At 34.2% G+C, this 12396-nt stretch overlaps 1 protein-coding gene across 1 annotated transcript; it reads right to left on the minus strand.

Annotated features, from left to right (window-relative positions):
- Positions 1–570: 570 nt before the first annotated feature.
- LOC140431684 (cGMP-dependent protein kinase, isozyme 2 forms cD5/T2-like) lies at positions 571–12036 on the minus strand. The gene is made up of 4 exons (XM_072519570.1): positions 11706–12036; positions 7851–8153; positions 4499–4670; positions 571–1255 (listed from the first exon to the last, which is right to left on the minus strand). Exons 1-4 carry the CDS (start codon positions 11905–11907, stop codon positions 1090–1092), a joined length of 843 nt encoding a protein of 280 aa, XP_072375671.1. The 5' UTR covers positions 11908–12036; the 3' UTR covers positions 571–1089.
- Between the last annotated feature and the right edge of the window lie 360 nt (positions 12037–12396).

Below are 12396 nucleotides of genomic sequence, written 5' to 3' on the forward strand. Positions count from 1 at the left end.
CGCGCTATCTCAGAGTTGGACACATAATGAGAAACGACACTATAGGCACCAAAAGAAGAAGAAGATAGTCCATTTATAGTAGTATTCCATTTATAAGCAGACCTTTTCCATCATGTATCTCTAAAGAAAACACCTTGATGAAACTCAACAAAAACTCAACGCGATTTATAATGGAGCAATGGCTCAAAATTAACTGAACTGCTTCTGTACTATACTCCCTCAGCGAGAGAGCCCCCTGTTTTAGGCCATATGCCTCTTCAGGGATAGCTCAAAATAAAGTAATTTTACTTAACAATCGCAAATATACAAAATAGATGACATTTAATGTCACGTATTATTCTTCAATTAATAAACATTTTTCCGATTGTATGTGCTGTAAAATGTTTTTGTTACTATTTTTTTTGTACAGACAAGAAATGATGGCACGATACCTTTGTAAATAATAAGAAAAATATAAACCCTTCGCTGACAGAAAAGCTAAAAACATCCCCTTATACACTAACATTACTTAAAATTATTGGCACTGTATTGCAAAATAATTTACAATATAAAAATATATATTTTAGTCACTTATTTTCATAAATACAAATATATACTTTTCTAAAAGAGTTAACAATAAAAGGTTTAAAATTTTAAAAATATTAACTTGACAAACAATACATTTTCTAAGGCACTTAGGTGAGAACCAAACATTTAAAAATATCAACAGGGGCACACTCTTGGAAACAAAAAGTAAGCTTAGCAGTTTTAGTGAAAACGACAAAAATTAGTCATATAGATGAAGAAAGAGTCCTTTGGCAATCAGTAGATATTCTAAATTTATTCGATCAATAAAGAAAGAGTAATATTATATATAACGAGGATAGGTATTTAGGCAAGTTTAGAAGTGACCCACTTACAGACATACCATGGAACCGTTGTCAAATTATGGAAGAAAACGCGCTAAGATGTGGGATATTGGCAAGCTTCAAGTCTTCATAAGGTGAAGCTTTGCGATTAGAAGAAATTTTTAAATACACGCCTTGTTTCCAAAAATGTCCCATTAATTATAAAATTAAAAAAGCCTACATTCATTTGAAAAAATAATATCTAGAAATTATTGTCCCATCCAGATATATCGTCTGGTGGAGGGTCGTCCGTATCACGAGGATAGTTATCAAAGTTAGACGTATCTGTAACGTTGTGCACAGTTGGTATTATGGGCGGTGTAAGAGTCCGGTTTACGAGACCCTCCCAATTGAATCCATCAAACCACCTAAAAAATAAATAAGATTAAATAGTTTGAAACAAATGTAATCCTAGAGAAATAAATTTCTGTAATTTGCATTATAAAGAGCAGCGTATCATACGAGTCATGAGCGCCATGTACTTTTTGCCTAATAGTTTGTGTTCCGTCCATATCAGGACTTATTTCATCTTACTGCAAATCAACTCAGAAGCGAAATAAACTCTTACACATATTTCCTACTACAAAGTGGAGACGAATATCTACGTAGACGGCAGAGAATAGAGAGCATTGTGTGTATCAGAAGTACATACCGACTACAACTGCGAAAATAAAAAAACTGATCTAACATTTATTGCATAACTATGCTAGTATTTCAATCGAACATGCATTAATCATTACTTTTAAATCTTGACAAGTGGACTGAATATTTTCTGAATTCCTTCTTCCTTAAGTCCATAACAATAGTTGTATCTAAGACAATCCTATTCGTAACTTATTGATGTCTTGCTCCCCTCAAAATTGACCTTTTTAACTCAACAGTAGGTGGTATCTTAAGTCCTCTAACCTTAAAACCTCGACTCATAAGCTAACTCTTCAAAAAGAAAATGTTGAACTTTAAATCTGGATGGAGCCATAGTAAACCATAATAAGCCAAACTAAACCAACTATAATAAACTTTACTTCAAATGCTATTTATACAACTCACAAAATAACACAGATCAACAAAAATCACTTTTATTTCAAAAGAAATATCAACAACTTCCCTAGACTTTACTAAGAACAAAATTCAAACAACTCTTATCATAAATGTAGAAAGTCATCATCATCATTCTGGCTTTACAACCCTGCGTGGGTCCTAGCTTCCTCAAGAATTTCTCTCCAGTAGTCCATAGCCATCGCCTTTCTCTGCCAAGCATGTATTCCCATATTTCTCATGTCTTCATCGATGTTATCAAGGAACCTTGTTCTGGGTCTTCCTTTTCTTCTCTGACCAATGGGTCTATCAAGGAACGTTTTTCTATGTGGATCATTTCGTTCCATCCGCATTACATGCCCTATCCATCTCAGACGTCCTATCTTAATATGTTTTACGATATCAGGTTTCTGGTATATTCTATACAGTTCGAAGTTGTATCGTCTTCTCCACACTCCATTGTCATTCAGTGTTCCATAGATTCGCCTTAGTACTTTTCTTTCGAAACATCCTAACATGTTTTCATTATTTTTTGTTAGGTTCCAGGTCTCTGAACCATATGCTAGGACTGGGCGTATTATTGTTTTGTAGTTTTATTTTTGTATTTTTCGATATAATTATGGATTTAAGGAGGAGATTGAGCAATAAATAGCATCTATTGGCCGTGCAAATTCTGCGGTTTATCTCTGCGGTAGTATTATTTTTAGTGTTGCATAGCGCTCCCAGGTATACAAATTCGTTCACTGCTTCACTGACGTCGTTTTCTATAACGAGTGGTCGTAGGATTTGTGGATGCGTGCTTATTTTCATATACTTCGTTTTGTTGGTGTTTATTTTTAAACCCATTTTTGTAGCTGATTCTTTTAATGCTACATACGCCTCTCGTACGGCGTTTTCCGTTCTCCCAACAATATTGATATATCATCATCATAGGCCAGGATTTGCACTGATTTATTATATATTAAACCAGTGGTTGTGATTTGTGACATACGCATTACTTTTTTCAGAGCCAGATTGAACAGTATACAGGAGATAGAGTCTCCCTGGCGCAGCTCGTTATTTGTTTTAAAAGGTTCAAAGACAGTTCCCCCTGAATTCATAGTTCTACATTCAACTTTTTCAAGAGTTAGTAGTAGTAGTAGGTTCGGCACTGCCCAACTATTTAACAGTTATAAAAAATTAAAAACGACCAACTTTAATATCAACCGATAATAACTTCAATTCCTACACTGAACTCTTCATGTATTCTCGAACAAAAATGATACTAAACTATATCAAGTTTTAGTAACGAACTACAACAAAATAAAGAAACCCACTAAAAGAAATAGTCTAATCGGCACAAAGAAACAAAATCTGGCCCCATGTTTTTAGCCCATATATTAACAATTTTACCTTATTTTCTAGCAACAAATTATTTTATAACTTTTAAAATTTGCCATTTTGAAGCTTTCTTAATATTTTAAAAGAAAAAAATTTGGAATTTTTGAGAAAATTGCATTTTTTTGCACATAATTTCGAATAACTAGAAAACATGACCAAATTCTCTACAGGAAGCATGTATGTTTTGTTCTATATGTATATATGAACTAAGAAAGCTTAATCATTTATTTATTATTAATTATTATTTTATTTCAAATTTCTAAACATGTTTTTTTACTTATTTACCTAAACTATTACTCTAAATCTATAATCCAAAGGTTACCAATCAATTTATAAACCCTTCTACATATGCAAGTGCCTTTAACTTGGTTCCTACTCCTCCTCCTGCATTTGTTACCTTTCTTCAATATGTTTGCACCATCACAGACAGATGTTTAGCAAATAAGGCATCAGGACCACTTTCCCACAACTTAGGAAACTTTTTGTACACCTATCTGCCAAAGATTCATCATCGGATCATTTCTCTCTTCTCTAAATTCATGTTCTTGGTTGTTAAAGCATCAAATATGCAACTTTTAGTACAGTTTACAATGGCATAACACTGTCAAGAAACCGGAAATTACGATTCTTTTCAAAAATTTCTAGCGAGTGCTGAAATTCGAAGCAATTCGGATAATAAAAACAAATTACAGTACTTACTCTCTACTCAGCTCTTATGTAGCTGAGTAATAAGCTACATAAGAGCCATTGTAGAGTTATTTCGACGGAGTCGCGTTTCGTCTTTGAGTAATTGAGTACTGAAGTCATTATAAGTCACCGCGACCAACAGACTCTCCTGTTCCTAAAGAAGCTACACATAATTGCAGCGAAACGTTGAGATGAACTTACATACGTATCATTCAAATAAGATACGCCTGATCAATTATTTGATTACTATGTTGTCAATTTCGATTTGTGGTGCTCATTCACTGCTGAGTATTCTAAACTGTTTGATTTTTGATTTGTACTAAAACTACGCCTGCATCCAAACAATACATTAGACACAAAGCTTTAAGAAATTCTTTGAAAAACTATTTTAATTAATTAAAGAAACAAGCAATAGTATAAATGCATAGTAAATATATCGATAGAGATATTGGCTCTCACTCTTTTATAAACACTTTTGAAAGTAAATTAAAATAGAGATCGGTACATACTTGTGTTTTTGGATGTCACTAATTCCTCCTTTTTGATACCCTAAACGTTCCGCGGGATTGTCCCTACAAAGCCTTTTAATCAGAGCCTGAGCATTTCTGGTAATACTTCTAGGGAAATCAATCTGATCTATTCCTTTTAAGATTATATTGTAAGTCCTCATTGGATCCGAACCTAAAAAATAAAACAGTCAATTATTGTATTTTTTGTAACTTACGATGTTGACTACTGTATTACTGATTCATAGCGCATAGCGCTAACATGAAAGAAACACAAAACTGAATCATTTGCGTCTTAACTCCAGTAGACTCTATAAATGAATAGTGTATATATCAGGTATAAATTCAGTGTATAGTAGTGGAATCCAACTATGGGAATAAATTAATTAATTCATCACTCGTGATCTTCTAATAGGCGAGCGGTTTACACCTAAAAAGACTCTTAGAAACTCGTTTTTGTATTTCTACTGCACCAAACTTTTTTTACTTGATTCTATTATGTATATTCTTTTAAGTTCAAATGTATATTTTTTAAATTTTTGCAAGTGAGTCCATAATTGTTATTAACCTTCGGGTAGTGGCGGTATAGTTTCTTACAAGTTTAGCTGCCCCGGTATCATAGACCAGGTAGGTTTAAAAAATAGAAATAGAGGATTTTCCTTTTTTGTTTTGTAGAAATTTAGAATCGGTAAATATATTAAGACGTTTTAGTAAAAAAAAATAATTTAAACTTTATTAAAGTAAATAGAACAATGATTTGAATAGTTATTGAAAAAAAAATGTCATGGGTATTAATTTTTCCTTATAAAATAAAAATAAACAAACGTAACCCAATAAACATACTTAAAAAAATATTAAATGAGCATAAATGCAACAAATAGTTACAAAAAACAAAACGATATACTTTTATTGTAATTCCCTACAGTTCTGACATACTGCTGTGATATACTTTAAACACATAAATTCATTTCATTTGTAACATGAAAAACGAGTTTTTCTATTCTTACTTCAGCCGCAGTAGATGCACGTTCCAGCAGGTAAAAGCATTTCTTGATTTGCTTCACTTCGAGTTACTTCCATAAGTCTCAGCTTCAGCGTCCTCGGAAGATTGCTAAGAGCTGCTTCCCTTTTCAAATGTGGATGAATCAATGCGTTTGCATGATTGATATTAAAATCACATTTTTGTGTTGCTTTGGGATATAATAAACGATTGTAATATTAGCGTTCCAATTGTAGTTATTTTGTAATCCCGAAGCAACTTTTCCACAAGTAAATCTGACGTAAACCAGTTATCCATTGCCAAGTTAACGCGTGAACCAGAAATTCAAGCACATTCTTAAAACCACATCACTAGCTTTGTTAGAAAATTTATATGGCCCATCGGGTTGGGATCCCACGTAGACTTCATTTTTGAAGTGTAAAATACTTTTGAATCACAAACTACAAATATCTTGAGTCCGTATGTATTATGTTTTGAGGGAATGTACTGACGGAAGTCAGTTTCATCAGTGAGATTAGCATTTGGCTCTCGCGAATAGTTTTCTTAAATGGAGGCTGTATATTTATTTGTATTTTTCACAATGATATCAATTATCGTGACATCCAAGAAATAATTCCAAATCCCGACGGCGCGCGGCGTCCTTTAAATTTTTAGTACTTTTTGTAGACCCTGGTAAGCGAATTATTATATTATCCTGCCTTGTTCTAGTGGTTCTTGGCTTTGGAGGATGCTTCTTCCAGTGAGTTGTACGGTTCTTGCCTAAAACAATAAAAATTTAGCATGACTTGCTAATAGGTACATATTCTAGTTTTTTAACATACCTATATAAAAAAGACGGACAGACTGACGAACCGCAACTGTTTCATCTGCATCTGATATCTCCTGTTCTGATTCACTGTCGTTTTCTATTACTTCCTCAATGTCTTGTTCCTCTTCCTCTGATTCATCTTCGCGTGTCACTGATTCAATATCACTATTATCTAGTCCTATTTCTTCTAAAAGTTTCTGCAAGTAAGCTTGCTCGTGCTCGTAATCCCAATTGCTAAAATCTAACAATCTTTTAGAATTAGAGAAATGTACAACTATCTAAGAGCTTACTTCGGAATATTTTTGTAAAGATATGACTGGCGCCGGTCTGAGATACCCGAAAGCTCGTTTACTATACCACACTATTACACTGTAATGGTCACACGACGACCAACCGTCAGTCACAATGGTACATACAAAAGTTAACGGTACATAAAACAATTTCACCGAATCGCTTCGGAATCAATTTTTTAGGCATATCTCATCATCTCTCTCATCTCGCATATCATATCGAAATAAATACTTTTCTCTGTTCGTAATTTTTCAAAAAACGCTTCCTTTTCCTTTATTTGCAATTTTGTTGAACACATTAATTAGTGATTTTTGGGATTTATCTTTCTAAAAACTACTAAATGGATTGTAATTCTACAAGAAGCTTTATAATCTTTAAACCTTTAAGTATAAGTAACAATATTTTGACAAAGATAAATAGTTTCTATCTCACTGAAACAATTATGACTCAATTATTTCGAATATGCTTTTCGAGCAGTCTACCGCAAGTATGTATAACGGTTGCGGCGATACAGGCGCTTGAATCTTTTCGACTTTTTCAATAATTTTAGGCTGCAATTACTAACTATTCTACGTTTCACTACAAGTTTCTTAGATAATTCTAAATTAGCGCCAACGAAACAAACTTCTTTTAACTTTGACTTTAGATAGTCTAACCTAAAAAAGTCCAAGTAAGCCAAACTTTATCTCTACAATCATTCAATCATATCGTCCAGGCAATACCATATAACTTTGTTATGATACAGAGAACGCCAATGATTTTGAAATTTCGTCGTCCTGGTTTTAAAAGGATCCATTTAATGACATTGGTTAAGCAAATAGCAGGACTTAGTAATAACTAACACTTCGTAGATACGTCACTGTGTAATGTCTAGCCTTCAATCGTTTCGACACTGGGAGGAATCCAACGAATAGAGACGAAAACACAACATCAATGCTAACGATTGCAATCTTATATCTCATAATTGGTGTTTGATATACTAGATTATAAGGAAGATAAAATTTGTTTTTTTCAGCATGTTACATACCATCTTCTTCCTATAAGGAGATACTTTAAGAGAATTTGTTTTTTACAATTACACTAATTAAAAACTTAGGTCTTACAGGATAGTGACATGCTGAAAATACTTAGCTGATTTTATTAAAAACTTTTACACACTATTAGGTTTTTTGAGAACATACACCTGTTGCCAGTTTGAGCTATAAATAGATGAGACTATAATAGAACCAAAGACAATATTTTCAATATTTACTTACCAGTAAACGGAGGTGTGCCTGTCAGCAATTCGAACATCAAAACACCCAATGACCAATAGTCTGCGCTGATATCATGACCTTTGTTCAAGATAACTTCGGGAGCTACATATTCGGGGGTTCCACAGAAGGTCCAAGTTTTTCTTCCGGTTTGCAATTTTTTCGCAAACCCAAAATCGACTAATTTCACATATCCGCTATTATCGAGGAGAAGATTTTCAGGTTTCAAATCCCTGTAAATGATGTTCCGGGAGTGTAAGTAGTCAAATGCTTCCACGACACAAGCTGTGCAGAATTTTGTTGTCGCTAAAAGAGTAAAACATTATATTTTAAATCAAAATTGTAAATTTTTAATCAACATTGAAAACCGAATATTCTACCTGGTGTAAATGTGTATATAGTGGAACTTGGATATTACGGCTTCGGTAGTTACGTCATCTCGGTTATAACGTCAATTTTTAATAGTAATAATTTAAGAATAAAGTGCAATGTGTTTCCGGCTTTGCGGCATTGTTCCTTCCAAGAATTGAGAAAGCCCGATTATTCCTTTTGTGTACAGTTATGTGACCTTGACAGTTATATGATTTCTCATTTATCAGTGCCATCATAACAGTCAAATTTTCTGTTTCAGAACAGTCAGTTAAAAAATTTTCGCTACCGGAAATTGTGTTCGGTTCGTTTTGTTTTTTTAGATTTTAATTTAGTAATTAACTTTTTATTTTTTAATATTACAAGTTGTAGTACTAAAAGGAAGGCTTTGCCTATTAAAGATAAAGTGCGTGTTATGAGAGTATTTGAAAGTGGTCCAAAAATTGCTGATGTATGTCGGCAATTTGGACTTGTTAATTCGACTGTCGGCTCAATCCTAAAAAAAAGGAGAAAATTTTAAAACCTTTAATGAGGAGGTAGAAAATGTTAAAAATATTGGTAAGTGCATTCGTGGTGATGTAGATTCAGCTCTATTCAATTCAAATCTATTTCAATCTATTCAAATGGTTCAAGCAGTGTCGCAGTTCTGATATTCCTGTGTTCGGGCTACTTTTAAAGGAGAAAGCTACAGAGTTTGGAAAACTGTTTGGTGAAGATTTCACATGTTCTAACGGCTGGCTAGATCGATTTAAAAGCTGCACTCAATTTCCTTCGCGAAAATTGTTGGAGAGGCAAAATGTGTGGACGAGAATGTGATATATGATTGGTTACAAAACACATGACCACAACTAAGGCAACCATACAAGGATGAAGATATCTTCAATGGCGATTAAACCTGGTGTCTTTTACAAATTAAAGAAAGACAAAACTTTAAATTTCAAAAATCAAAAATGTGTCGGTGGAAAGCTTTCAAAACAAAGAGTCACGACTTTTGTTTGTGCAAACATGACAGGTACAGAGAAAAGAAAGCTTTTGGTTATTAGGAAAAGTTTACATCCTAGATGTTTCAAAAACATAAAACACTACCTGTAAACTACACAGCCAACAAAAAAGCGTGGATCACTTCTGCTATTTTTGAAGAAGAATTGAGAAAGTGGGACAAGGAACTCTCTTCAAACAAAAGAAAAATTCTTCTCTTAGTTAACACCTGTGCAGCCCATCCCAAGCTTAATTTGACCAATATCAACCTAGTTTTCTTACCAGCAAATTGCACGAGTGGACCAAGGAGTCATAAGAAGTTTAAAGTGCCATTATCGGAAACAGCTTTTGAAAAGGATGATTTTTTGTATGGACAATGGAGAACCGGTGGATATTATCATCCTTAATTCAGTTCAGTTTTTAGACAATGCGTGGAGTGCTTACGTCAGTACAATTTGTAAGTGCTTTCGTCAAGCTAAATTGACTGTAGTTTCTTCAAATGTTCAGGATCTTGACGAAGATGACGAAATGCCTTTGTCAGAGTTGATACAAAAATTTAATGTAAACCAGAGAGAGTTTGGAACTGATCTTGACTCCTATATTTCAGTAGGCGATCAGGTAGAAATATTTCAAGTTTTCAAACTTGGTGAAAGAAGCCCAAATTTTTAATGAGCCAAATATTTCGCATGAACAATTTTAAAGGGCAGGACATACTGGAACATGTATGGGTGTCAAATATATTGATGTGGATTTAAATTATGTGCGATATTTATGTTTTAAAAAAGGTTGTAAAAAGAAAAAATTGCATTTGTCAATGCTACCCACCTGCTCAATCTGCAACAACCCATCGTTGCTATAGATTTTGCTACCAGGTACAGCGGTGAACGGACAATGATTTATATCCACCGGACTGGAAGTAGAAGCTTAGAAAAATATATTAGAACCGGTTCAAACAACAGAGCAATTACTTATGGAAAAGTCCATTAGCTGCACCTGCAAAAAAATTACTCACAATCTTGCAGATGCTTTAAAACTAGGCTGAAATGTTTCGTTATTGCATTGCTTGTCTTGGACAATCAAGTAAAAATGTTATGACTTCCAACAATGTCGATACTGAAATAGATTTTGATGAAGATGATGAAACTCCAGAAAAAAAAATGTTCACATAATTTTCCGCGGTCAGATAAATGAAAATTACTAAGTTCTCGGGAAGAACCACGTTGAGAATTTAAAACTTAACGTTTCGGCACCCTATTTGGAACCATAATCAAGAGGTATATAGTTCTGTTCGAGTTGGGGGTCTCAATTTGCCTACTTCCCTCACTTGTGACGTATCAATATCTTGTTCTGTACAAGATCCGTCAAACGACACTGAGGTCTCAATCTGCCTACTCCTCAGTGTCGAGCGACGACCGGTCTGACCCTGTGTAACTGCTTTTATACTCTCAGTATGCGCGCGGATGGTATGTGCGGGATCGGTTGGGGCGGGGGTCTTTTAGCGGCAGTCTTTTAGCGTCATCGCGCGTGTTTAGCTGTTAGGGCGTTTTCAATTTCGATGGCTTCACGAATAATACTCGATTTTAAGAAGCGGATAGGAGCGATGGTTTTTGCGTTTTCGAAATATATTTTGTGACCTGTCTGAATGTGATGTTGGGCTAAGGCTGAAGTAGAATCGGGATGTTTTACTGATATAGAATGTTCGTAAATACGGTTGTGGATTCGTCGGTTTGTCTGTCCTATGTATGTACGTGGGCACCTGAAACAAGATATCTCGTAGACACCATGGTCTTCATTGAGGATTTGGTCTTTTAAGGACAATTTGCAGTGGGTAGTGAAGATTTTTCTACCGATCTTATGAGTGACACCTTTGATAAAAGGTATAAAAATTTTAGGTAGATCAGGCGGTAGGGTTTCTTTTTTGGATGGAATGAGCTTTAGATGTTGATTTGATTTGATTTGTGGTAGCCGTTTCGTAAGAGTGTTTGCCTTATTGAATTGATTTCGGATGATCTGTGATTGTCTTCGCTAAGTCTTATGGAACGGGAATCAAGATTTTCAATAACTGAATTGGGTGGGGTGATGATGTGACTGGGCACTGAGATAACGGTTTGTATGGGTGGGTTTCCGGTACACGAAATATTAAAAACTGTGAGGTGGATGTTTCTAAATAACAACATCAAGGAATGGCAAAGACACTTCAGACTCAACTTCCATCGTGAATTGAATACTGGGATGTATTCCATTCAGGTGGGAGAGGAGGAGATCTAATGTGTCTTTACCATGGGGCCAAATGGGATTGCACGGGACCACAGTTTAAAAAAAATTATCAAAATTGGTCCTCTAGAAGCTAAGATAGTAGAAATTTTTAAGCGGCTCGCTATTTTGAATGCGTGATTTCATTGTTAAGACGGCTGAATTTGCTATCCCCACTACTGCCTCTCGTCGAAAAAGCTTTATTTTCAATCAATTCAGAAACCTGAAAGTATAAATTTTTTTTTATATCTTACTTACCATCATCAAAATGGCCTTTATCTCTTAGAACAGTCCAAAGTTCTCCTCCCAAACAGCTTTCCATTAGCATGTACAAATATTTAGCGTCTTTGAAAGTTTTAAACAACTTAACAATAAAATCACAATTTGCTTCTCCCATGATCTCTTTCTCTGACATGATATGTTGCTGTTGCCGAGTTTCCACGATTTGTGCTTTCTTCATTTGTTTAAGTGCATAGGATTTGTTTGAGCGGCCTCTGATTTGAACGAGTTCTACTCTGCCGAAACCACCAACTCCGAGAGTTGTAAGAATTACTAAGTCGGATAGTTTGACGCCTTCGAATTCTTGGTTTACTCTAAAAATATTTATGGATCATTAAAAAAATCTGATAATATTGTTTTTTTTTATAATTGTTTTTTTTTTTCAATATTAATGATGCTGTCTATAAACTACTACAATTTAAGATATACTATGAGAATAGTTTTTTTTATTGGCATGGACTAGGTGTCAATCAGCCATTTATAACATGACTAATACCTTAAACATAAAAATTTTATGACCGTAAAGTCCATAAAATATCAATAACGGAGAGCTGAATAATATGCTTTGAGAACTAAAATTAAAATAAGATACAAGTTAAATATAGCATCTTTTCAACAACATCAGTGTGTTCAAAACTATAATACATAATATAATTACACATAATATGAT

The sequence above is a fragment of the Diabrotica undecimpunctata genome, unplaced genomic scaffold (genome assembly GCF_040954645.1).
Source record: "Diabrotica undecimpunctata isolate CICGRU unplaced genomic scaffold, icDiaUnde3 ctg00001693.1, whole genome shotgun sequence".
Taxonomy (NCBI): domain Eukaryota; kingdom Metazoa; phylum Arthropoda; class Insecta; order Coleoptera; family Chrysomelidae; genus Diabrotica; species Diabrotica undecimpunctata.

Excerpts from the sequence above, each read along its gene's own strand:
- LOC140431684 (XM_072519570.1), bottom strand. The coding sequence starts at position 11,907 with ATGAAGAAAGCACAAATCGTGGAAACTCGGCAACAGCAACATATCATG. Across the intron at positions 4,671-7,850 it reads AGGCACACCTCCGTTTACTG|GTTCGGATCCAATGAGGACT; the intron begins GTAAGTAAATAT and ends TTTATTTTTTAG. Across the intron at positions 1,256-4,498 it reads AGTGACATCCAAAAACACAA|GTGGTTTGATGGATTCAATT; the intron begins GTATGTACCGAT and ends TTTATTTTTTAG.